The sequence below is a fragment of the Cuculus canorus genome, chromosome 3 (genome assembly GCF_017976375.1).
Source record: "Cuculus canorus isolate bCucCan1 chromosome 3, bCucCan1.pri, whole genome shotgun sequence".
NCBI lineage: Eukaryota > Metazoa > Chordata > Aves > Cuculiformes > Cuculidae > Cuculus > Cuculus canorus.
In genome coordinates this window covers 59,878,804-59,905,804 of record NC_071403.1, presented here as the reverse complement: position 1 = coordinate 59,905,804, position 27,001 = coordinate 59,878,804, and the positions used below count along the sequence as shown (strand labels likewise).

At 41.5% G+C, this 27,001-nt stretch overlaps 1 protein-coding gene across 1 annotated transcript in view; it reads right to left on the bottom strand.

Annotated features, from left to right (window-relative positions):
• Window positions 1-27,001, bottom strand: part of FAM120B (family with sequence similarity 120B) — an 82,833-nt gene continuing 55,832 nt past the window's right edge. Inside the window, exon 9 of the mRNA XM_054061870.1 lies at window positions 1-69. Coding sequence (XP_053917845.1) covers window positions 61-69 — 9 coding nt within the window. The 3' untranslated portion in view covers window positions 1-60. The remainder of the gene's footprint in view (window positions 70-27,001) is intronic.

The following is a 27,001-nucleotide window of genomic DNA, read 5'->3' as shown; positions in this document are numbered from 1 at the left end:
AATTGGAGGGAGGATTCTCAGAGTGTGTTTACCAAAGAAGTGCATTGAGAGGCATCTGTTTCATTTAGTCTGGAATGGAAAAAGAAAAAACAAAAAAAGGTCAAAATCGAATACTTACCCTGGAGCAATGCTGAAATTATGCTACACAGTGAAGTCCAGGCTACTAGTTTATTAAACCAATTTTTAATGCCTCTTTATTAAATCTTCTAACCTCTCCTACACCAGGCATGCCCACATTTCATGAGCGTCTTTGCCAATGCTAGGAAGAAACTGATGTTAACCAAGAATAGAATGCAGCAAAATTAAATTCCCAGAGTAAAAACAGCTTGTATTTTGCACTCTTATAATAAGCAAACTCTAATTAAGTGTACAAGCGAAGCCCCGGCTTGCAGAATCTCTGCACAGACTGTAAAAGCTCTGAAGGGCAGGAGATGCTTTATTTGACAGCTTCTGCTAAAGAGAATAAAAATAAATACTTACAGGGAACATTCACATAACCCTTTGCTCATTTCAGAGTCTGTGGTTTGCAGATCACTGCAGAAGAACTAAAATTGCAGTACTTGGCTAAGTGAATTCCCACATATCTGTCTCAAAGTCTTGTTGTTCTTTGAAGGCAGAGGAAGTTTCAAGTATTAAAACCATCTTTAAAATCTTTATGAGACAGTGTGACAAGGTACTTTGTGCTTGTAGGGAGACGGAAAATCAAAGATCTGTAATTTTTTCTGGCTTTTCTCATGCTACTAGTAAAACATGCTTGCACATGGAGATACACCCTCTCAGCTCTCACCTCCCTCCCAGTTCCTGGCAGAGTAGCTAGCAGAGTAAGACCATGAGCTGCAGAGGAGTGACATGCACTATTTGAGAGCTGACACTTCACAAGTCTTGTACATGTCTCAGCTGTACCCCAAGCTGCACGGTTTAGCCTGTTGGTAGAGACTTAGAGGTCCCCACATGCAAAACCTGAAACACCAAGTGGACTAAGTTAAAAACATCTCTTCCACTAGGGACACTCAGCCCTTATATACGTCTTGTTTTACTTCTTTGATACTGTGATAAATTACTTCTTTCCACAGCTGCCTCCAAGAAGGAAACTCTCAAGCAGGTTTCTGATGGCTAACATTTAATTATCCACTCCAGAGGTTGCTTTGCATGGGTTTTGCACTTGCATCAAAGATCTGGGATATATGGTGACTTCCAACACGATCTGGAACTATCATTCATCCATCCATCTATCCAGAGACAACAGTGTTAACTGGTGTTAATAAAACACTGCATAATATTTCAATATTCAGAAAACCCAATGGCATGAGGTGAGATTTAAATAAAAGCATGTTTAAAAGTCGTAAAAAATGGCCATCAAAGACCGACTTCTTGTCACCCTCTCAGCTGGCTGCTGTCAGTGAGAAGAACTAAGCAATTCCATTTTTTAATGTCATGTAAATTATACCACTGTGTTGTGATACATCAATTAAGTTCTTTGAATAAATTAATCAGAAAATTCTGTAAGGATGCTTCTTTGCTTTCTAAAGGGAAAAAATAATAAACCCAAACACAAACCCAGGCTTTGTGTTTATCTGGTGGATTGTTTTCCTCTGGAGTTAATTCACGGGTTGAAATCTCTGTGCATATATATTCACACATGTAAATAAGGAATGAAAAGCTTCACATTCTGTGTGAAAGGCCTCAAAACACTTCTCATAATTTAACTTAATAGATGTTCGCAACGTGCCAACAAAATAAAGTGCCTTACACACATTTAGATGAAGCATCAGTTTTGCAGCTGAATGACTACTACTCTATTATTTCTACTAATTACATATTTATCTGCCTTAAGGAGCAGTTTTACTATTGATTCAACTAGAAACAGCTTGCACAAAGCCAAAAATAAAGCAGCATTATGAAGTCAGACTTTTACATGCAAATACAGGACCCAGTTAGCAGAGTGTAAAGCAGTAGAGTCATGTAACTTCACTAAGAGCTGCAACACCTCATCGAACAACCAAAATTGTTTTGTTTCAGGTTTCAGTATGAAAGCAGACAAATTAGTTAAAATCAGATGAACTTATGAATAATAGGGCACATGTGAATGTCCTCTGGTTACTGTAAACACATCAGTGCTACACAAAAGAACAAGAGTCAGATTCACAAATGCTGAGTATCATCAAAGCTCTCATCGTGGCATAAAGAGCTTGGGTCCTTTGTAAGGAAGTAACTCTGTGTTTTGAGCAGAACATGTCTCAAAAACTAATAGACTCTTCTCTCTGCTTTAGTACACACAGAATGAGCTGAGATCAAATCTTGATTATGCCTGAGTTTTGCTGTAACATGACCTATGTTAAATATTATGAGTCAATAGCCTTCCTACCTAGTACTCAATTGCTGCATCAAACTTAAATCCTGATTTCTAATTTAAATCCTGTATTTCATTTATTTATATTAAATCATGATTTTTAATGCTTACAGCTTCCCAGGAGTGGCTCTGGCTATGTGAGGAACTGAATGCAATATTTATCTGTTGCACTGAACTCTCAGATGCTGGTTTTGCTTTGCCATCTTCAGGTATATTGTGCTTTCATTAACTAATAAAAAGTGCATCCTACCCCTTCTCTCCCCACAAAACCCATACAAAACAAAACAAAACAAACAAAAAAAAAGAAGAAAGGAAGTATCTCCAAATGTCATGGATCTAAATCTCACCTAGCCCAGGTCAAAACACTGATGCTGAAAATCTATGGACGTGCACTGGTTTATGCAAATAAAAAGCCTGGGTGCTAAACGGCTGCAATGTCATGTCCATTCTTAAAATCGGTCCCTGCAATCTTCTCCAAAACTTGAAGCCCACAACTGAACATCACAGCCAGGTCAGGCAGCAAAAGCTGAGATCTCGCTGGTGATGAGACAGTGGCAGGCTACCTTATAGTGTGTTTTTCTTCCTTTCTTTTTCTTTTATTTATAATTAATTTATTTATATAGGGATTTTTACATCTATGATATGAACGTTATGTATGCGATCACTGTATGCAAAAGAAGAAAGGGGTTATATTGTGTATAGGTGCTGAAAGTGTATGCATGCATAAGTTAGTAAATGTCTGTAATAGGTGATGTATTTTCAACGGAATACAGGAGTGTTTCTTCTGGAATAATGAACAGAGTTCTAGTTGGGGAGGTGGACGACAGAAAGGTCCTCCCATCCCCTTGCAAAACCAAACATCGTCTGTACCGCATTCTGGCAAATAATAAGCATTAATGCCCTTAAACAATGTGTGCTTGAAGAAAAAGGATGGATGGTTTGAGGGAAGGGAGGTTTGTAAATATTGCCCACAAATCATTCAGTACTTCTTTCACAGTGCAGTATTAAAGCCAGACTAAATTAGCAGTCCACTTCCCCCGCTCTCCTTCCCACTCAAGTCATGTCTGTTTACCCTCAGTAATGACAAAATGTAGACAACTGTCTGCTAGGACTGTGGTGACATTGGCACACACATACCAGACAAGCAGAATGTTGTGGGAAACAGAGATTGAAGCATCTTGATATATGAGAAACAATTATCATGGGAATTGTTGTTTCTCAATGCAACAGCTATAATAAAGAGTTGCCATATGCTAAGCACAGATGCCTCCTTGAAAAGCAGCCCTGTGATGGCACAGCCCATGTTCTCTGGAGTCTGGGGCTTTGATGAAATGATTGGATTTTTGCAAGCAGAACTGCTGCCCCAAGGAAAGGTATCTCAGACTACTGAAGGGCTTAGGGGGGAAAAAGACTCAGTAACAGCTTTGTGTTCTGCTCATGGCTTTTGTAGGGGAATCTGCAGCTGATTCCTTCAATCAGGTGAGAGAAACTGGTATGCCTCTTAGTAACATGGGTTTCACCTCTGCTTGTTTCTCGAAAAAAGAATAAATAAATAGACAGGCACAGAAAACCTTTCTGGGAAGATGTATTAGTTGCCTGCTTTACGCATGTATCAGAACTGCAAGAGGATTTGGTGCACTGCGGGGGTCTCAGGCTTTGTTTGATTTCAGGACTGCTTCATATACATATATTCACACGTGTGCACATATGCATTTATCTCCACTTAAATATCACAAAATTGTTATGTCAATCTCTACAGGAAAAAGTTATTTCTGTAGCAGAGGAAGAAGAAGCAAAGGAAAGACCATGAGGTTCTTTCACCTGTTTCACTAATACATCACAAGAGGCTTGTGCTGTTCAATGCAGAAAGCTAAACAAAACAAAAAAACTAATGTGTCAAAATAAACTAGGCAGATTGACTTATACAGCATCCCACTGAGGCTGGCAGGATGGATACTATTTTATCAGCACTCCTGGTTTTGCACCTGCTTAGCTCTCATGTTCTTTAAAATCCTGTCTTATTTGCATTCACAAAACTTCACAGGCACATCTTCAGCCTTTCCCCCTGCACAATGCAAAAACTAGACTGTGAAAGTTAAGTGCCTAAAAAGGCACAGAGCCCAGATGCTGGGCCATTAAATGCCTGAAGGCACCTAACTACCAGATTTCAGTGAGAGTTATAAGGGTAGATTCTTCTGGAGGAAAAGAAAAGAATAGTAAAACCTCTGCATCTTATCTGTGTCATTAGGCATGAAAAACTTTAAAAAAACTCTTCCACTGTATTCTTCAAGGTTTTACAGTGCTCAGCAGTGTCAACTCTTGAACCGTCTGGCAAGCTGCTATTAAATAATTTCTACTTCTTCACTTGTGCTCAAATGGGATTACAGCCTCAGCCTGAATGCGTAGGTGGTGTTGTAACAGAAACATCTGTTTAACACTCTGGACTTCACTGCCAGCATACATGAGAACTGACACTCCAACAGACTCCACTAAATGACAAAACTGGGTGAAAACCTAAGTGTGCCAACAATCTCTGTGTGTGTGTGTCACTTTAAAAACATGGCAGGGCATATATTTGGAAAGCCAGCTGTAAACCCCTTAGACAGGCTTTGAAAAAAGCCAACCCATCATGCACAGCAGATGCTGGCTTCATAAATGTCACAGAAGGCAATGATGTAACTTGCTGTACTGTTTTGCTGGCATAATTTATGTGTGCTATCATACAGAATGTTAATAGCTTTTAAAATATATTTTTTAAGTGTTAACCAAACTAATAAAACATGTTACAAAAATCTGGACTAGTTTTTCATTTCTCTTATGAGTAACATATGACAATGATAAACAACTAGGAGAAATTTCCAATAACTTTTCAAATTTTTCATTCATACAGTCCCTTTTAATCAGAAACTTTCTTTTATCTGAATTCAGTTGTATGCTTTGTTAAGAACTGTAACATCAACAATACCAGGAACTTCCTTATTATTATCCTATTTATGCCAAGGATTTTGATTGCTACCCCCCACTCTCATCCCAAATTTAAAGGAATATGGAAAACTGTTAAGCAAAATTAAAGCCTGCCGAGTGGTTGCTATGCATTTTGAATAGCCCTTTTGTGCATGTATTATACATACATACATACTACACAAACCTTTTATTGGCTAAATTTGTATCTAGTATATGTCTATTAAGCAGCAAAAAAACTGCCATTGTTAACAGGCTGCCTGTTTCCAGCTCTTGCTGCTTTCGCAGCAACATTTACAAGATAGCTGAATAAAGGACAAATGCTCGAGTGTTAAAGATTCTTTTTTTAGCATATGAAGACTTTACGGCTTCACACTTGGAGTTCTCAGAAGTTCTCCCGTTTCCAGGATCTTTTTGGGCTCTGGCTGAAACCTTTGAAACTGTTTTTTTCAAAGCTGACTTATTGGTCATCAAAAACACCAAACCAAACCCAACACAGTTTTTTTCTCACCAGCATTGCTATTAGCCTATTAAATATACTGCAGACCACAAACCACATATATATGACCACAAACTATTTTAACTCTGTAAATTCCACAGCACCATTTTATCTGAGGCATGAGACCCCAGTGCTGCACCTGGCTGCTGACAGAGCAGCCTTTTCAATCTCACAGAGCTGAAGAGAAGAAACAAAATTCAGTACCGGCACCAGAGTCTGCTTGAAACTAGACCTTGGATCGGAGGCATTTTGCAGTCCTTACTTAAACTTTCTCCTTACAATGTTTGTACTGAAATTGAGGGAAGCACCCACTGCAGTAAGGACTGAAGGATTCAGCCTGTAGGTAACTCTGCAAAACAAACCAATTGCTGAAATGAGGCTGCATTTGGCTAGTGTGACACAAGCAGCGTAGCCTAACAAGTGCTATACAACACTTAGGTCAATATATGAGGGACAGAACTGAAACCATCTGAAGAAGAAAGAAAAGTGAAGCCATGAAAAGTACTGGGAGGTGTTCAATAAGAAGGAAGAGTCAGGATTCTGGCTTTATTTGAAGGAGAAGTTCAGGAACATCAAACGGCATCTATCACAGACCTGAACTGTGTTTGCAGAGGGCAGGAAGTTTTCCTCCCTCTTTTAGTCATTCTCATTAAGGAGAGCAATTTCCTTCTGCTTTCGTTTTGATGAGGCGGCTTGTTTGTCTGGAGATATTTGCAAGTGACAAATCTGACACTCTGATGAAGGGAAGGGTTAGAAAACCAGTAGCTGGTGGAGTTAATGACAAGAGGTATATGATCCTGCATGTTAAATCACGGTGTGTCTAAGACGAGTGACACAAAGCACCCTGCAAAATAGATCAAGTTGAGCAGAATGGCATTAATATCCTGAGTTACACACTTTGCCAATCCTTCTATCAGGAACCATGCCCTAGCCTCTTCAAATAGGTCATTCCAGCTAAACACACTGCTGAACTATCAATGCTCTTCAGGAGCTAAATGTTAAAAGCTTTTAGAAAATACACAGCTCCAAACAATTTCCTCATTTCTTCTTACAAGCTAAGGTTGAAGTACTCTAACAAGCACTGTTATGATACACTGCCTGCAAGGAGTTCTCCAGGAATCGTCTGAGCTTAGGCTTCAAATGTGAGACAGTGTCTCCACCATTCCTCCACACTAGCAATGACAGATGTGCTTGGAGCGCACTGCGCTCCATGTGTCCTCCAAGCTTCAGCAGCAGTCAGGCAAGACAGCCGTCACACCCAGGTCTCACCAGCCTTTGACTGTCATGAAAGGGACAAGTATGTGTGGCACCAACATGTCCAACTATATTCTGAATGTCACCACAATGGAAATACTGAGAAACTGAGGAACCAAAAAAGGACAAACGCAGAGTTGCTAGGCATAGAATCATAGAATCACCAGGTTGGAAAAGACTTCTTGGATCATCGAGTCCAACCATTCCTATCAACCACTAAACCGTGTCTCTGAGCACCTCATCTACCTGTCTTTTAAATACCTCCAGGGAAGGCGACTCAAACACCTCCCTGGGCAGTGTGTTCCAGTGAGTGCCCATTGACCCTTTCTGTGAAATTTTTATTCCTGATATCCAGTGTGAACCTTCCCTGGCAGAGCTTGAGGCCATTCCCCTGTCACTTGGGAGAAGAGGCCAGCACCCACCTCTCTACAACCTCCTTTCAGGCAGTTGTAGAGAGCAATAAGGTCTCCTCTCAGCCTCCTCTTCTCCAGGCTAAATCACCCCAGTTCCCTCAGCCGCTCCTCGTAAGACTTGTTCTCCAGCCCCTTCACCAGCTTCATTGCTCTTCTTTGGACATGCTCCAGAGCCTCAACATCCTTCTTGTGGTGAGGGGCGCAGAACTCAACACAGTACTCAAGGTGTGGTCTCACCAGTGCCGAGTACAGGGGCAGAATAACCTCCCTGGACTTGCTGGGATGTTACTCTTCACTGTTGCCACAGTGCTTCCCCACAGCCAAATAATTTGAGCAGTTATTTCCTCATCTGTAAGAACCTCAGACATTTTTTTTCAGGTGTTACTTCCAGATTTTCTTGTGGCAGGCAAGATCTTAAATGTTGTTGCACACCTTATTGGCAGCAGTTATCTTGCAGCACTGCTCTGAACGGGGGTTATCAGAACCATCCACAAACAACACCTCCTGCTCACTTGGTTTGCAGGGCCTGAGAAAAGGATAGTGCTTGTTTCCGACTCCCCCTTTCTTTCACCTCCGCTGCCTCGATGACTAATTTCTAGTGCACAGTGCAGTCTCTGGGGAGCACGGCTCAGCCTCCTGGGCCCAGCAGCTATTGTTAGCTCTGCTTTCTGACAAGCCTAATTCAAGACATACTCTTAAGCTTTCATCTGGAGTGTCAAGAGTTCCTGTAGAGGGATCTTCATTTAATCTCCTCTGGGATAGTCTTAAGTGTCTTGTTTTCCCTTTTCCTTATGCTTGGGCTTTGTCCCTTTTGGTTTGCATGCCAGCTAAATTCTCAGGTTGACAGCAGTTACTGAGAATCTGAAGGTAACTTCAAGTATCTCTTTCATAGGAAGAAATTCCTCCTATTTTCCTCAGCTCTACCATGCACAGAGTGAGTAGTTGCCTTGGCTAATTACCTTAATTGCTCTGCTCAAAGACATATATGGTGTCTGTGTTTGACTCTCAAGTTTTCCAAGGCATACCCCACCGCCTAAAAAAAAAAAGGCAAGAATACTCAGTGGCTTCAAGCATGAAGTGCATGTCTTGAATAGGACAAAACTTCACATTTGAAAAGGTATGTCTATCTTCCTCTGCCATAGGCTGGGAATGGACACGTATGCACCTCACTACATATTCAAAGGAGATAAGCTATTAGAAAAAGTGAGCTTCACATCAGATTCCTAAATGCGCATATGAGCAGGAAAGGAAGTACCCAAAGCATCAAGGATTCACAACTACAATGAAGTCACAAGGGGCTGATGGGATATTACTTCACAGAGATAAGAGCCTGATGTTTGACAACAATTTTAAGCCAGGTTTACTGAGAGAGAAGGTTTACTAGTTTTCTGCATGTTTGGCTGGCTTGTATATGCTCAGCTCTCTTAATGGCCTCCGAGTTAACTAGCCAGTCTCCATCAAGTTTGGAGGCTGAAATTACACTCCAAGATATTTAATTCCTGCATGTCTCACGAAAATGGACACCTGCGTTGAGGAGGGTGGTTCTGTTTGTGCCTATACTGAAGAAAAGTCCTTAGCAGAAGCTAAACCTGACTAGGTGCAAGGAATTCATGTGGGAGACATTATGAATGCCTCAGTCATGGGAAAACCCTTTACTGAAGCCAAGTCAGTGTATACGTGAACAAAGCAGAAGTCCTACAGGGATCACTTGCCTTCAGTTCCTCTTGCTACAGACCTTCTTGATTTAAATTGTTAACGAATTCTCTTAGGTGGATGATTCTCAGGGTTCCCTGTCTTTGTCATTATAGGCCATTTAAAAATCAAATTGTTGTTGATGTTTTAAAACAAATCAAGGGAGAAATACAAAGCATTACATAGGCAGCCAATCTACCTTATTCATAGATCTACCTTATTCATAGTCTGTTACCACTTGTTTGCCTGCTCCTTCCACTTACCACCTAAAACGTAATTAAAGTAGGATGAGTGGCAGAACTGTATTAACAGCATCCTACATGGAAAATTGCTTTATGAAGGAAATATTTATTTAATTTATGGCACTACCAAATACATCTAGCCACGACTGGTGTGGGCATTTGCAATCATATGAAATGTAGCCAAATACATTGTTTTAATAAGGCTGAAATGCTTCCCAGGAACATATCCATTTCAACAATTTTCTGGTCCAGATCCACCTAAGTCACTTCTTATTACAGAGGGACTGGAAAATGAATGGAAAATTTACGTTTCCAAGGCTATATATAGGCAAATCCAGTAATAAGAGAGTTATCAATCTGGTTCTGAAAGTGAGCCAGAAAAATAATAGCAATATCAGAAATGTAAGTGAGTTGAATAACACAAAGCACTGAGTGAAAGCAGTTTCTGAGGAACCCATCTTTGCATTATTTTGCTGTTGTATTTTACTGAGTTGTTGAATTCTGCCTTTCTGCTAAAATCTCACACCGTCTGCTTGGTTAAGGAGTTAACCAAATAAAAGATAAAAGAATATCTTTATCTCAAAGAATTTCTGTATTATTTCTATAGTAATTATTATTTCTGTAGCAATTTCACAGAATTATCTGTATTTCACAGAATTTCTCCCGCGACTGTTTGAGCGCTTTCTGAGATGGAAATACAACACTTTTCCTCTAATCAATGGTAGTAAAGTGGTATCATTTGAAGGAATAAATTTTGAGTTAGGGTGGATTTATGTGTATGATTCAGCAGACTTTTTGTTATCTCTATGGTTTGGCTGTTGTTACAGAATTTATCTATGTGGTTTAGCAGCTTGATGACAAATGACTACTCTCAATCTGATTAGCTTTTCCAAATAAATGAAAACTGAATGCCACAATACCAGTTTTCATTATACATATGCCCATTTTGTTTATGTTTACATGATGGTAAACTTTGCTGCTGCCTCCAATACATGCATCTTTTATTGGAGATTTTTAAATATTAGCATCACATCAATGAAAGCAAGCAGTGAAGAAAGGAGGAGCGAACGCTTCTGAAACAACACAGAAAATGCACTCACTTCTCACAATTTCAGAAGACCAAGCTCTAACCTAAAGCCACATCTAAGCACATTTGCAAATACTCTTCTGAAAGCTGCATAAATCTGCAAGCAGACTCTGTTTTAGGATGTTGCCAAATGCTTGAACAAAAACAAAGTATCACAGATGCAGGATTATGGGAAGGACTAATAACTCTGGCCTAATCCAGGTCTTTTAGGATGTCATTGGGTTAAAGGAGTTCAACAACAATGGCTGAGAAGGGAGAAACTTTTAGGAAAACAAAGCAACAGCATCCAAGGAGTAGGCATGTCAACCAGAAAAAAAGCCCAAAACTTTAAAAACCCGCTTTCACCCCCACCCCAGATACTTGAAAAAACTAAGAAGTAGTGGCTGCTTGTAAAACATAATACACCGTATGCTGATGTGCAGGTAAGGAACATTGCAAAAAAACAGGATCCCTGACTTTTTCAACAGAGAAACTGGCTGCAAGAGTTCATGAATTACTGCTGGTGTTGCTATTTGTACTTCAAAGCAAAGGCAGCCAAAATAACAGCACTGAAATACAACAAATGGATAATCCAAACTCTGAATATTCTGCAGGAAAAAACCTTTTGTATACCAAGTGAACTTTGCATTTATCAGAAGTGTCTTTGTTAATCCAGATATGACAACAACTTTTATCTTAAAGGAATAGCAGTGATATCAAAAAAGAAAAACATGTAAACCAAAAATAACATTTCAAATGAGTAGAAAAACATTTGTGGCTCAAAAGAAAAAGTTTGAAGGAGACATTAGGTAGGTATCAGCCAGGGTGACAAAGGGAAAACAGATCACGTATGCAGACAACTTGTTGATGGATATGCTTGCCAAAGATAATTTAGTGCTGAACACACAGCTGAAAGCAACCAAGTAAAAAAATCAATAGGCATCCTAGTGGTGCTGTGTAGAGCAGTTTCACAGAGGACAGCAGACATCAAAGTATGCAGTGAGAGTGAGCTGTGCCCTTTTCAGCTCTCAGAACTGAATTAAGTCAAATGCACATGGCTTCTTCATACAAAGCTAACAGGATAGAAGGAAGACTTAAGCCCATCAGCAAGAACAGAGAAACGGATAAACCTCTTTGACTAAGACTTAGTTTACTTAGTCAGATGGGGAAAAGAAATGATCCACCAAAGCCCCCCTGAAACCATCACTATCCCATCTGTCTGTGTTATTAACAAAGACTTGTCCAAAGGCTGAGTGGTGTTAACAAGGCATTTCTGCTCATTTGAACTATATGAAGGTGCAGAAAGTTATAAAGTTAATGCATTGTTAAACAGTAACCAGACAATAACAACAAAAGGTGGTCAGCAATCCAAGAAGATCCATTATTTATTTCAAGGACACAACTGCAGGCCACAACATTCAAATAACAGACAAATTTTTCTCTTGTCCCTTCAGCAAGTCCAATCTCATCAAATTCTTGCCTAAACAATGGTGTGCATGTGCGTAAATCACAAAGGTAAAGAACCTCACACCTCTGTTCAACCATGGTCCTCTCTTTCTTCCTCACCAGAGATCACCACAAGAGAACAGAAAGAAGGAAGATGTGTGTTATACTGTGAGCCCAAACAATGAGTAAAATCCAGCAGTAATATAGATCTTGGCTAATGCATGAGAAAGTCAGAAAACAGACACAAAACATCACTCACTGACAGTAATATAATAGCATGCTCCCCCGGGACTAACGCATGCAGGGTACTGATTGGCCTGCATGTCTTTTTGGGACACAATGCTGTTAGTGCTTTATTTCAGACAAAGGAAAACTGGGAGCCCTAGAACTCATGCAAAGAAAATGCCATTATCAATATAACTTTTCAGCGTTTGGACGACCCTGGGAGTTTTCATCAAGCTTCTTTCAGAAACTGCAAGAATTCACATGCCATCTGTTTGTCCCTAAAAGTGCAACAACTGATGCCATTATCAACCCTTCTTTGCCAAAAAGGATGAAATCAACTCCAGCCAGCTTCCCCCATGCAAAGATTGCTTATTCCAGCATGAACTGCATGCAAACTATTAAGCAGGAATTTGGAAACGATTCCTGCAATGTGAACCCACTTTGCTGGATCCAGCAAGTTATGGCTGGACAACTGATGCCAAAGGGAATTAGGACACTCAGTGAATAACTGAATCATCATCACCCAAAACTGTCTTGAAGCTTATGAATTACAGATGTGTAATGTCAATTTCTGCCAAATTGATGAATGCTTATGCATTTGTAATGGATTAAAATGCACAAAGATGTGCAAGTTCCAAGTCATACCAACTAAGTGACTGACAGTGGAAAGGAACAGAGTTTGCAAGATCTCTTCAGTGAAGATTTGGCAGACAAAGATGAAAAAGAGAATCCTCATATTATACAAGACCTGCGAAGTAAATATCTGACATGCTTCCACAGGGGGAAAGGATCATGTTGTTTATTGATGGCATATTTAAACTTATCATTTCCCTACTTGTGTTCAGAGTCTTTTTTTACCCACATGTACTCAGAAAAAGTGAGGATTCTCATCAAAAACATACTTAGCAGCACTGAACTACCCCATTGAGTAAGTGATCACACCCAAGCAAAGTCTAGAAGTATCAACACCTGCAAGGAGCTTCATAAGAATTTTGACCACAGGAACAACCAGCAAGAGGAACGCCTGACCTTTACATATCAGCTGTTGGCTGGACAAGACACTCATTGTACTTTGTAAGATCTCCTTAAGTGGCTTATTTTGGCAGGTGATCCAGCTGCTAAAAATGAGGAAACTGTCCTTATACAATGGGAAAATAGACTTTAATGGAGACAATAAGTTAGTACTAAAGCATAAAAGAAGTGGTCGTGCTCTCTCCCTGTCCTAGCTGCTCAATTCCACCCCTGGTGGTACCATGTCCTGCCTACTGACAAAAGGGTTTGTACGCTCATGCGGTGAACTAGACTGGGGAAAATGTTACACTGCACCCCCACCTCTCCCAACTCCAGCTGAATCCCCTCCAGTTCACCATTAGGCTAGGAAAACAAAAGCATGGGGAAAGGAGAATTGTATAAGGGCAAGAAGAACCAGCCAGAAGCAGAGGAAGTGCGGCGGGACTACTGCTTTTATCAACCCAAACAACTTCTGCGGGCTTAAAGTATTTGTCTGACTGCAACCCTGGGATCTCCCAAACAGCATCTCATTTCAGCTTATATATTACCACTTCATAATCCTGTCATCACTGTCTGAAGCTGGTCAAAACACTACAAGGGACGAGTTTGTTGGAAAACAGAGTTTCTTTTTCAAAAACTAATCTCAAGCCTTTCTTCAGGTGTGAAAAGGACAGAATACCTGAAGGCTACTGCACATTTAGGTCCAGTGTGATCCCTTCCCCCAGAATATGCCTTGCCTCATTGCCCTTGACAAGCACTACTTGCCAGTTATCAAGCACCAAAGCTCTGAATCAGAGAACATCCTATTGGGAAGACGACTCAAGAGACTGAAAAGGAAAACCCAGAATAAACGTGCGAAAGCCAAAATTTAATGAATTGATCACGTACGTTCAGAGACCACTTCACCCTCATGGCTGACTAACCTAGCTTCACCACTGCTCTCCCAGCCTATGGAAGCGATATTCACTACCCACTCCCCTCTTTCCTTGCATGCCACACACAGTTTGTTGTTCAGGTCTGATAGCATGCAAAACCTGTGCAGGTCTTTCACCTCCAGTGGGAAAAGCAAGCAGTCTTCACAGAGCTCTAGGTCACTCGTTTGTGCTCACCAATAGGGTCAGCAACAAGTGCCAACTATAAAGCTTTAGGCAAGAATTTCAAAATAAATGTTTTTCTGCCCATCAGCTCCCATCCCCAGGATGTTTTGATTTTTACATTGCTAGGAAAAAAACTTTATCTTCTTTTAATTTTGTACCTTTTGGCACAATTTATCTTCAATTCACTTTTGTAATTAAAATATTTTTAACACATTTTACTAAATATGTTATTTTTAAATCTTACTATAACTTGACCTTTTTTTTAAAAAATACACATTTTAATACTGCTTTTTTGTTCTTTCATATAAAAAGTATAAAGAAACTGACACGACTGAAATAAGAACTTCAAGCTTACTGAAATAAAAATATCCAATCACTGATTCTGAAAATAAGCATCCATAATATTAATTTCCTGCATACTTTCCACCTCTAAAGGCACTGCTGGGTACCTGAGACCTGTGTTTGCTGACTCAGTGTTATGCACGGCTGCTGCTGCTGGTCCTTTGGACAAACCACACAGCCCACAGTCCTCTCCCTGAGCCACAGCTCACTAGAAGCAAGTTTACTTGTATAATGCTTTTTTTTTTTTTTGCTAAATTAATTGTTGAGCCAAAACTTTTAATTTCAGCATCAGTCCTCTGGTGTCTGCACACTCATTTACTTCATCTGAATCCAAATGTCTTTGGGATTGGGTTTTTTTACATGTGAAACAAACTCAAGCCTATTCAGATGCTGATGTTAACCATCTCCGTGTTCAGATGATCAGAAGGGTCTCATTTAATCTAATGACTCAAAGCCACCTTTGCTGTAAAATCCTCCTATTCCAGGCAGCCTATAAGACTGCCTGAAAAACTCCTGGAGCTCCGAAAGTCATTCCGTTTCCCTTGTACCCCTCTCCAGGAACTTGCAGCAGCGCTGAAAATAAACCTAGAAACAACAGCAAATTCAGGCTCGAGGGAGGGACCGTGCATCCGGGCGGGAGGCAGGTAACACAATTCCCTCCTCCCCAGCAAATCCTCCCCTGGACAGGAGCACACACGGAAGGTTTTATGAAAGTGACATATGTCTAATTGACTGAAAGGTAATATTCAAAGGCCCATCGCTTCTCTCTGAGCTCAGGGACTGCAGCTGGCAGAGTGTTAAATCAGTTAACAGTTGGGCCCATTACTGCACTGCACCACTGCTGCTGCTGCTGTTACCGGGGCTGCTGCCCAGTTTGGCTCATTGAGCTCCACAGTCAATGGAGAAGGCATCTCTATTGTGCATCTCAAAGCATGCTCACAGCCCCTGAAAGAGAAACAGGCCCCAAACTACTGGGGCAGATCGTATGACAGGATTACTTGCTTGTTGTTCCTCTTTCTTTCTTTTTTTTTTCTTCTTTAAAGGACTTCTATTGGACTACAGGAAGGAATTACGTGAGGGGGAGACCGTATTACATAGTGACAGCTGGAAAACTGGGGATTGCAGACTAGTAACAGAGCTGGGTTCCTTCTGTGCCGGCTGGACACCTACCTAAGGCATCTTTTAATTAATTTGTGTGGAGAGTGATCTCCAGAACCCAGGCAGCACAGAGCAAATCCTTGTGCAACTGATGTTAGTGGCAGCCTGCCCCCTGCACTGCTGCGAGGATGGCATATTTTTCACAGGAACACACAACAGCCTTGCCTTGCAATTAGAGCACGGCAGTGCAATCAAGTATTTATTGTTATTCACAGGATCCAACCATCCCGATTCAGGAAATGTGTTAAATCCACAGCTGAGATCAGGTTCTAGGCTGGTAAAAATCAGTATTTCTCTAATGATGTTAATAGACGTTGACTAGCTGAAGAACTTCCCTAAAAGCCCAACGGTTCTTCTGTAACTAATTTTGGTACCCATGCCTAAGCAACATTAAACAGGCAATTTATATCCACCCCTCTGCTTTTTGTAAGCATCAGCCAAAGCTATGTTTACATACCTTGGAAGCCTGTATATGTGCTCACAATAAAACAACATGACAAGGGGTAATGGCCTGAAGCTCCGCCAGGGGAGGTTCAGGCTGGATATCAGAAAAAAATTCTTCACAGAAAGACTCATCAGGCACTGGCACAGGCTGCCCAGGGAGGTGGTCGAGTCGCCTTCCCTGAAGGTGTTTAAGGAACAGGTGGATGAAGTGCTGAGGGACATGGTTTAAGGGAGGGTTAGGAATGGTTGGACTCGATGATCCAGTGGGTCTTTTCCAATCTGGTGATTCTATGATCTACAGTTTGCCTTCCAGTGCTGTAGGCAGGCATAGGGCTGCAGACTTCCACCAACACTCGAGATAAGGACAGCAACCATTACATAGCTACCCATAAAGGTGGCAAAGGCATCACTACTTGGAACTTCAACATGGCCCTTAGCTGCTAAATTCTCCTAAAAAAATGTTAGATTCTGCTAGAAATGCTCAGACATTAAAATTTCTGGTAAAGTACATTCATATTTCTCATCTCGCCTTATTAGTAGTATCTCAAAGCTTTGATTTACCACTCTCTCTGTTCAAACACCACTCAGTAAAGCCTGTAATGTATCTTCTCAGCCACATGTAGAAATCAGTGCGACCGTTTAACCTGAGTCTAAAACATGCACAGAACATGACGTTCCATCCTGATCAAAACCAGCACTTTCAGCTGGGAACTGCAAATCCTGCTGGAGGTGAGGCAGATGGTGGCTCATGCCAGCAATTTTCCTTCATGATTTTTGAACGAGGGAAAATCAAGTTGTCGAATCTTAAATCAAAGCATTAAATTCTGCATTGTTTTGAGTCAAAATGTGTGGTAGCCCAGGCCTGTAAAACCAGCAAAACTGCCAAGCCCTATGACATTCCTGGAGGGGAGAAAAGATTGGCCTGATTTTCATCTACATACTGGAACATTTGCACCATTCTGGCAAAAAACAAGGATGCCAAAGTGTATTTAAAAGCAGACTGGCACCGAACAAGTTGCCACAGGAGAGGATGTAATGGGCTCAGGCTCCATTTTGGTAACCGTGATAAACTGCAAATTATACCTGGCTTGTCACTTAACAAATGCACAGCGCGCTGCCTCACGCTTACCACAGAATAAAACCCAACACACAGGCACTCACCACAAAGCAGGTGAGGCAATGTAAATCCCCACCCTTGCTTGCCTCACAGTCATTTGTTCATGTACACGTGCCTGGGGTGAATAAAACTAGCCCTTTTTGCCAGAACATCCTGAAATAGCAACATGTGCTGAAGTTGTATATTGTTATTAACAACTAGGATTATGTCAGTATGTATCATATCTTACCCAGCTCTACCACACACATCATGAAGACTCTGAGCACATAGCATTATTGTACTATTCAGTCATTTAATTAAAATAATAATTGGTACATAGGATGAAAAAGAAATAACTCTTTTTCTGAAGAGCTTACAACTTTTCCTTATGAAAATATGGTATAGATATCTGCCAGGATGAATTAAAAAAGCAGGGAGAGGATTTTTGTGCTAGAAACAGAAGAGAAGAGGATTTTAGAAACATGAAAATTGAGGTCATTTGGCAGAAAGGCCAAAGTATGACTGACCGGCCACACCATAGGCATGATTGACAGAAGGTCGTGGTAGAAAAGAGAAAGAATACACTGGAGGAGAGAGAGAGAGGCTAAAAGTACACTTTTTGCTCTGCAGGGACTGCAAAGGGAAACATGCATGGGCACACATCTGAAAAAAGATTTTGGGAAAACAGGAGAGAGGTAAGGCTGGATGGAAGGGAAGGGAGAGGAATAGAAGGATTATGGGAGAGTCTTCAGCCCTGAGGCTGAGCCTGAAAGATCATGGAAGTCACTGCTGTCATCCAGGGACCAAAACCCCATGTTCAGTGGGGAAAACACTGAGGAATGCCAACACAGGAAGCACGAGACCAAGACTTTTCACAACTTGGGAACGTTTAGCACTACTGAGAATCCAGACTTTGTGTATCGTAAAGGCCATCACTTTTTACCCTAGCTATTGTGGCCAGCTTTGCCAAGGAAGTTCATTTATCAGAGACTGATGTATTCCCATCACATATAAGATCAGAATAACTACGGCACACAGCCTTCTCAGCCATCGTGTCTACACGGCTTCTGCTGGTACCATGGCTCAGCTGAGGCTCTTGGTGTGTAATGAAGGGCAATATGGTCTAGCGATCTCAGCAGGCGAGGGCTGGGAGGTGGGCATGCTGTGTTTCTTGTGCCAGCTCTCACACTTTGCTTCTCTTTAAAATGGGAATACCACCTGCCAGCCCCACAGGCTTGTCATCAGGATTGATTAACATTGGTAGACATTTTTAAGAGAGAGGGAAAGTTCACCAGACAGAGCTGCAGAAAGGCTGCATGTGGGTAAATGGTTTTATTATCGCTGTTATGGCTTAACACCGCTTTCACCTCACAAACCAAGGTCTGTGCTGTAAAGGAATTGTTACATTTGGATTCAGTTATGTCTGAAAGATTTGTGGCTGTCAGACCCAACTACAATACACAGCAATTACAGAAAAGTGACTCTAAACCAAGGGAAAAGCTGCCCATCTCTTGCCCTTTGCTTCGTTCCAGAAAGCCCTCTGTGGCCTTGCACATCTTCAGCGCTATAGCTGTTTCTGTGCTCTGCCAGTCAGACATCACACAAAATTTCTAAACACCACCAGACGTGTTTCCCTGACCTTCGGCTCCCATCAGAAAGCGTGCCTGCTCCTACATCTGAGCCTGTGACACCGACAGTTTATCATGGGCACATTTAACACTGCTGCAGCCTCTTACATTTGCCCTAAAACTTGAATTTTAACTGCACTCCCCCCTGCAAGTTGAGAGAAAACGCAGGGATGGGTAACTCATACCACGCCGTGGCTGCCATTCCAGAGCATAGATAAAAGTGAAACCTGAGCGGAAAATGTTTGCGGTGCCAGTGGCAATCAAGGGCTGGGTTGTCCCAGCAACGGGAACACTTCATCAGCTCAGCTAACAGATGGTCAGTGAGCAACAGGCAGCATATGTTCCAATAAGCACTGACATCAGCACAGATGGAGGGTGGGCAGGAGGCTGGCCCTGAAACATAACCTGACATTTCCTTCTCATTTGGTGCTGCATTGTTATAACTCACACAGGAAGATTAGCAGGGAAAAGTGAATAGCATTAGGGAATCTGCTCAGGAACCGATTACTAACACTTCACTGCAGTTTTAGATTTTTACTTAACCAGAGTGCAACATTGTTAACAACATTCAGGGGCAGAAAAGGAAAATGCAGTGGGTTTTAACGATGGGGCTTTATTTTCATCACAGGCAGGTTTTCCCAAGAACACTAATTAACAGATTGCCACCTTCTAGGACTCTAGATCTTCAGTTCCACTGATTTCTACAGCTTTTTCTTTTACTCCTTCCACCCCTCACCCAACAGAATGCACCCAAATACCCCACAGGATTAAATAAAGCCCCACAACACGTTATCAGAAGGGGTATAACTTTTCTCAGCCCACAAAAAACCCCCAACTTTAATGATTGCTACAAAAGACAGAAAAACAGCCACAGAAGGAGAAAAAAAAAAATCAAGCCTGCATCTCTGCTGATAAGCATTCAATAAAAACTAGGAATCAAAGAGGACAACAGTCCTTGGAAATGTACAACAGATTTATCTGGGACATAGGGAATTGGTATGCAAACAGGTTACACGCAAGTTGTATATTTATAGATTTGCATTGAGGATAATGGGGAAGCATGCTGGATGGCTCCCAAATGCCTCTTTGTGACAGACAGTAAGATGTCAAGTAGATACATCCAAAGGATTTAAGGATACAGCTGTACCACAGGCAAATATAAAAAAAAAAAAAAGCAACATGTGCAGCAATAAGCTTCTGTTACCTTGTGAGATACCTTTAGAAGTCTTTTTCTCTGCTAACACGTGGGAAAGTTTAGCAGGCGTCTCCCTTCAATGCTAATGGGACTTGTATGTACATCCATCTCTTGCGTCAGCAGAACAGACCCCTCAGTGAAGCTAGTCTACACTCCTGGGGGACCGCCAAGCTGTTTTGGGGATGGCAGGCCCATGCATCTCTGTTCCTTGTGCCTTTCTTTGGAGAGCATGAATTTGCTCAGAGATTTGCAATCTGGATAATGTTGTATATACCCGCCTATTTATTCATACAGTTTCTCCTCTGGATCTTTACTCAAATACTATACAGTTCTATAGCCCATCCACGTAAGGATCTCCTGCCCTTCTTCAAGCTATGATCTCTCTGAGAGGTGAATATTGTCAGCCCTCTTTTAGCAAAAAGCAGCACATGGAGTCAACTGCACATGTTCTCAAGTGGCTCATAGTTCTGCACACCTCTGCACAAGGTCTCAGCATTACAGAGTTATTAGGGGCAATATTCCACACGCTTAGCAGCCACCCACTGCTGCAAGCAGTGCCCAATGGATTTAAGCTTCATAGAGACTTCCAGAGATGGCAGGCTGTGCTCCAACAGATGACAATGGGTGGCACAAGACATTGGTATGTCTTGACCAGGGTCATAGAGCAAGTAAATTACAGGTCTAGGAAAGTGCAGGGGAATTAATTAGGTTTCCTAACTCTGTCCCGTATACTTCTGATTAGACAGAATCCTCTTATAGCAGACCAAATCAGATACTCATCAACTCTGAAAACACGTGTCTAGTGAGAACTCCCTAATGAAGGATATATGCTAATGACTGGACAATGACACTCAAACTGCAGATTTCTGCTTAAGTATCGATGCATCCCAATGCATCCCTTGTTGCTAACTTCTAGAGACAAGAACTGTAACTCTAGTATAACCATTTAAGAACGCTTTTAACCTGAAAAGACTTGAGTAGCTGAACCATTTTTTACTCATTTCAAGCACAACGTTGCCAGGCTGCTGAGAGGTGCCTACTTTATGCTTGAGCTGCTTTATGCCATCAATGACTTTCAGTCTATCTACAAGGCAATCTGCAAGTCTGGGATTGTGCTGTCAGCAGCTCACTTCCTTCAGTGTTATCTGGGGTACACTTTTCCAGTTACAGAGTGTGTTTCTTTCCTCTCCTTCACCATATATAAGCAATGCTTGTGCATACTTAGTAGTTTGATGCGGTCCCACCGTCTCCATGACACCAAAGACACTTGGTTCTTTGGCAAATCTTCACCGAGGTTAAAGCAGCATTGATCCTTTCTGATCAATGCTCTTCTTACATGGAAGTTGAGGATGGCCAAATATAAAAAGAAAAATTCAAAGTATGTGTTTTAATTGTGGCAATGACTATTCACAAAAAAACTGCAGGGTGAGAATGTACAGCCAGTATCTGCCAGTTAAAGTCATTTGGAATGACATTTAACAAATGAAGCCTTTCAGGATTCAGAAGGATTGGTCTGGTTTTGTGTAATGTACTCTTTATCAGAAAAAATATCTTCTGTATCTCCATTTGTGCTACATATGTTCCAAAATATGAGGCAAGTAGTATACTGAGATTAGATACCCAAGAAGACAGGCATTGAGTGTGCCATTTCTCCCCTTGTATATATCTGTATGAGACAAGGTCTGGACAGAGATAATTTCTCAAGTAAAACTGGCAACTTCAGGTTGTAAACATTGTCTGGATCTTCAGAATATTCCTGCTTCCAAGTACATCCATTAAATAATCAACCTGCTCAAGTTACTTGAGCACCTCCTGCCAGTGAGTTCCCTCAGTTATCCGGAGGAGTTCAGATAAGGGCTTGGGTAGGTGACCTGAGTAAGAAACAGAAAGAGGGGAGATTGCTTCCACCTCTCCTTCACTTTACAACTTCCTGATCCTCAAACAAGAATCACATTGAAGTAAAGGTTATTTCTCTCTCCCGCTCACTGCCTTCGTTCTGATTAACTGCCACCACTATTCATAAAATAAGGCACCCACTTACCAAAGGTTAATTTATATTGCTGATGACAACAAACTGGGTAGTGAGATGGACACATCAGAAGGGAGAGCTGTCTGGCTGGAAGAGTGGGATAGCAAGAACAGTACGGAGTTTAAAAAAGACAAGAGCAAAGTCCTGCGCCTGGGATGATGTAACTGAAGAGCACAGTACAGGCCAGGATCTCTGTGGCTGGGCTGCAGACTTGCTGAGAAGGATCTGGGTGGTCTTGGTGGACAACAAGCAGAACACAACTCAGCAGTGTGCTGCTGCAGCAGTAAAACCAGTTTGGATACTGGGCTGCACTGGCTGAGGCATTACTAGCGGAAACAGAGATATTATTATTTCACTCTGCTCAGCGCTTATCAGGCCACACCTGGAGTACTGTGCCCAGCTCTGGTCCCCATAATTCAAGAAAGATGCTGACAGAATGGAGAGGATCCAAAGGAGGACCCTACAAAGATGATCAAAGTGATGGGCAAACTGCCTTGTAAAGAAAGACTGAAGGATTTAGGTCTTTTTTCCCTCGAGAAGAGAAGGCTCAGAGGGGAGGTCATCACAGTTTTACAGTACTTAAATGGCAGCTACAAAGAGGATGGAGGCTCTCTCTTCAGGGGGATCCACATTGAGAAGACCAGGGACAATGTATACAAGTTGCACTGGGAGAGGTTTAATCTCAATATAAGAAATAAATTCTTTACAGTGAGAACAATCATTCACTGAAATGAGCTCCCCAGGGACATGATCCTCACCACAAGAAGGATGTTGAGGCTCTGGAGCGTGTCCAGAGAAGAGCAACGAAGCTGGTGAAGGGGCTGGAGAACAAGTCTTACGAGGAGCGGCTGAGAGAGCTGGGGTTGTTTAGCCTGGAGAAGAGGAGGCTGAGGGGAGACCTTATTACTCTCTACAACTACCTGAAAGGAGGTTGTGGAGAGGAGGGAGCTGGCCTCTTCTCCCAAGTGACAGGGGACAGGACAAGAGGGAATGGCCTGAAGCTCCGCCAGGGGAGGTTCAGTTTGGATATCAGAAAAAAATTCTTCACAGAAAGACTCATCGGGCACTGGAACAGGCTGCCCAGGGAGGTGGTCGAGTTGCCTTCCCTGGAGGTGTTTAAGGAATGGGTTGATGAAGTGCTTAGGGACATGGTTTAGGGAGTGTTAGGAATGGTTGGACTCAATGATCCAGTGGGTCCTTTCCAACCTGGTGATTCTGTGATTCTGTGATGATGCAAAATGATAGAGTCCTCATTACTGCAGATTTTCATGATGTGATTCGGCAGAGTGCTAGATAATCTCCTCTAGGTTCCCTCTCCCATGAAAGGTTGGACCAGATGACCTCTGGAGATCTTTTCCAGCCTGAGCTGTTCTATGATTCTGTATCTCCCACTGCTTTAAAAAAAAAAAAAAATCATTTGGAGTCTGCGTTCACCTTAACGTAGAACAAGTCTTTCTGCTAAACGGAAGGTCCTGTGTTCTCTCACCTCTCAGCTACCAGTTTCTACTCCTCTTTTGTGCTGGCACTAGCTTTTATGCAGCCACAGTAGATGGACTGAATAACTGATCAAAAACTAATATTTATTTTTAGTACCTTAAGCAGGTTAGCTTTCAGTCAAGCCAGCTCCCCGATTTTGTAAACAAGCCATAAGCAAAGGAAATCTGCAGACAGTAGTTTTCAACTTGCTATAAAGCATTCCACTGGAAATTGTCAGGACAGAAGAGAGTAATATTGGCTGACTTTAGCTTCTGCGGACATGTAGCCACAAAGGTGTCCAAGAACTAAGTGGCATACTCTGGGCAATGTGGAGCTTCTCTTGAATTATTGCAGCATTGAAGCTGCAAAGTATTAGCACAGACAGGACCTACGGCAAATGTGCTACACTTATAAATAAAATCTCAGACAGGGCAGAGAAATTAAACCAGGGCATTAAAAATCAGTTCACTTCGGGCTTCCTGAATGTTTGCCTTTGGGACACGAAGACTCGGGTCGACAAAGTACAGAAGAATCCTACCGAGAGCAGATCCTGGAGCCTATGAAAGAACACAGCATACGGCGCACTTGCTTTGCCTAACGTCCCCACCAATATGAGGGCTTCAATGACATGTTAAAGCATCGCAGATAGAGAGACCCCAGCAAAATTTGCTCTGAGGAAGCATAAACAAGAGTAGTTCTAACAAGGCTCATGCAATGCCAGGAGCATATTTGCGCAGGGACTGGCAGTGTTTTACAAGCAATTGCAGGTGCCTGATCTTAATGGTAGCAACCGCTTCTTTTTGTCTGTACTGTAGCCAAGACTTGTGAGCTGAGAGAGATTGAATGCTTTGCAATGAAGGTATATTGTAACATTTCTCTCCAGGTGGCACTTTGTTAACAACAATTAGATCCTGATTGATCTTTGAAGGGCTAATTCTTATGTGGTTTGCAAGGGTCCTACAAGGAGCAAGTGTTGAGTGGGGGCACTTTAAAAGTATTAGTGAGAAAAAAAAAGAAGAATAGTGCCATAAGAAATTTGCAATACAATGCCCAAGCCTCCTTTGCACCCCACAGTAATTTGTTCTTATTCCTGTTATTATCCCCTCGGGCACTAATGGTCACTTTATTAATTAGTTGAAAATTGCATTCTAGGTCAAATGGCAGCTTTTTTCCCCTCCCATTGTTGCAAATTGCTAGTGGTATGGCCCAGTAAATGGCAGCGTTACTGCAAAATGGGAAAGATCCTTTGCTTTTCAAGATAAAGCCCATGGACCAGCTGCACTTTCCATGACATTTCTAAGCAGAGCATTTCCCCAGGCCTGCTTTTAAGCAGTTAGAAATTAAACTGAACTCACTGTCATTGTTAAGATTTCTAATCATAGGCTGTTACTGTATTTGCTCTCACTCTCCTCACCCTCCCCGCTCCCCTCCCCATTCCTTTTTAATTCTAGCCGAGCGTTTTTTTCCTAAGGTGCTTCTCTGCAGTGCCTAGCCTTCTTTTTCAGGAAAGTAGGCAGTGTGTTTAGGTGCCTTCGTTTCTGCCACTCTAATGGAAATACTTTAGAGACATCTGCTTTAGCAGAAGAGGGCAGATGCTCAGCAACTTCTGAGAAATAAGGTCCTGTCTGTGGCATCTGAAGTCAGAGACTTGAAAATTACAAAACACTCTTAAAAATATTTGCTGGCTACTGAATGTAGAAATAGAGCAAACCACAGTCTGAGAAAACAAAATGGGAAATTACAGATTTTGTGGAAGTTTTTCGTAAAGCAAACTCCTACTGAGGACAATAGATATTTAGCCTTTAAACCAGAGGCTCAGCCCACCAGAAGTGCACATCAAAGCAGTCTATTTTCCATTAACTACTTTCTGCAGCTTACTGTGCTGGATGCAATCTGTCATGCGAGTTTGTACTCCAGCAGTCAGAAAATCTACCAGAAGTCAGAAAGCCCGGGCTATTTTCCCAGCACTGTCAACCTAATGCATCTAAAAGGATGCAGTTAATCTTTAGTCAGTTGCACAAGCCATATAAGACAACACATAGCCCTTAATTTCTATTTTTCAGGCAATTCTAGCCTCTTAATCTTCTACTGTAAAGTTACATTTAAACTGATTTATCTTTTACTGGCCCAATTTTAAACCAACAGACATCAGGGGAAAAAAAAACCACCTCCCTCTGGCCCTTCAGAGATTTAACTGAAGTCATAAAAAGAGTAAGGAAAAATTTTGCATGGGAGAAAAATGCTACAGAGACGCTACTCTAGAAGTACAACTGTTTTGAAGTTGAAACTATTCCCTCCTGAAGAACAGATTATATCCAGCACACGGAAAGACAAATGCATTTTATCCTGCAGCAGGCTGGACACTCATCCTCTCAAAACCTAAATGCTGTGGGCTGGCACCAGCTGTAGCCCTTAGTGAGCATTATACGGGGCAGTGAACAATCCCCTGAATTGCTAGACTGCTGGAGCACAAGCAACAGAAGAGGAGCTTTTTATTTTCTCTCCACCAGATTCTAATTTTTAAAACAACGAACCATCAGCGTTGCTATGTTGGGCTATCAGGGAGGGGGATGTTGGATTAATTATGTAATAACACATTAGTGTAAAGGAAATGTACAATGACAAATTCGGGATTTCTTTGCTACTCCCAACAAGTGTTAGGACACACAAACTGGCTCCTATTAGCACATAATATTTTTTCTTTGATGCTATTTTAATTTGCTTGGAACAAAACTTTCTTACAGCACTATTTGTTGCCAAGAATTATTTCAGTAATCAGTAATTCAAAGAAGTAAAAGAATTCCTTCCTCAAAATAAAAAGTGGATGAATTTGCAGATTATTAATTACTTCTTTTGTTCAACCACTTCAGGAAACAATTAAAAATGTAACCTTTATGTAAAGCATCCACCACAATCACTGTCTAGACTTGCAGATGGGTCACACACAATTGCATAATGAGCCCAGATACACAGAGAGTTGATAAAAAAATTATAACTGGATTGTATTGTAACCATGATGGGAGTACAGTATGCCCTGAATTTCTGAATTGTTTTTAAAACCTAGAACTTTTGGTCTAGATGCACTACCCACCTTCTTAACACTCTGTGCTGCTGTGCATGAGCTGTGTAGCTGCTCTCCCTCTTTTGTTTGGAAATTCCATGTTGCTAGTGGATTGTTTTGAACCTCTCCAATCTGCTCTTTTGTGGAGTCTACCCTTTGCAGGAAGGTAGAGTAGAAATTAAATCAACCCTACAACCTGAAGGTTTTGTTAAAGAGAGAAGTACTGCAATTTACCCAAAGATGGTTAAGATTCTAACTCAGCTTATCACCAGTTTTTAAATACGGTGATGTTTCATATGCGTATTACTTAACAAGA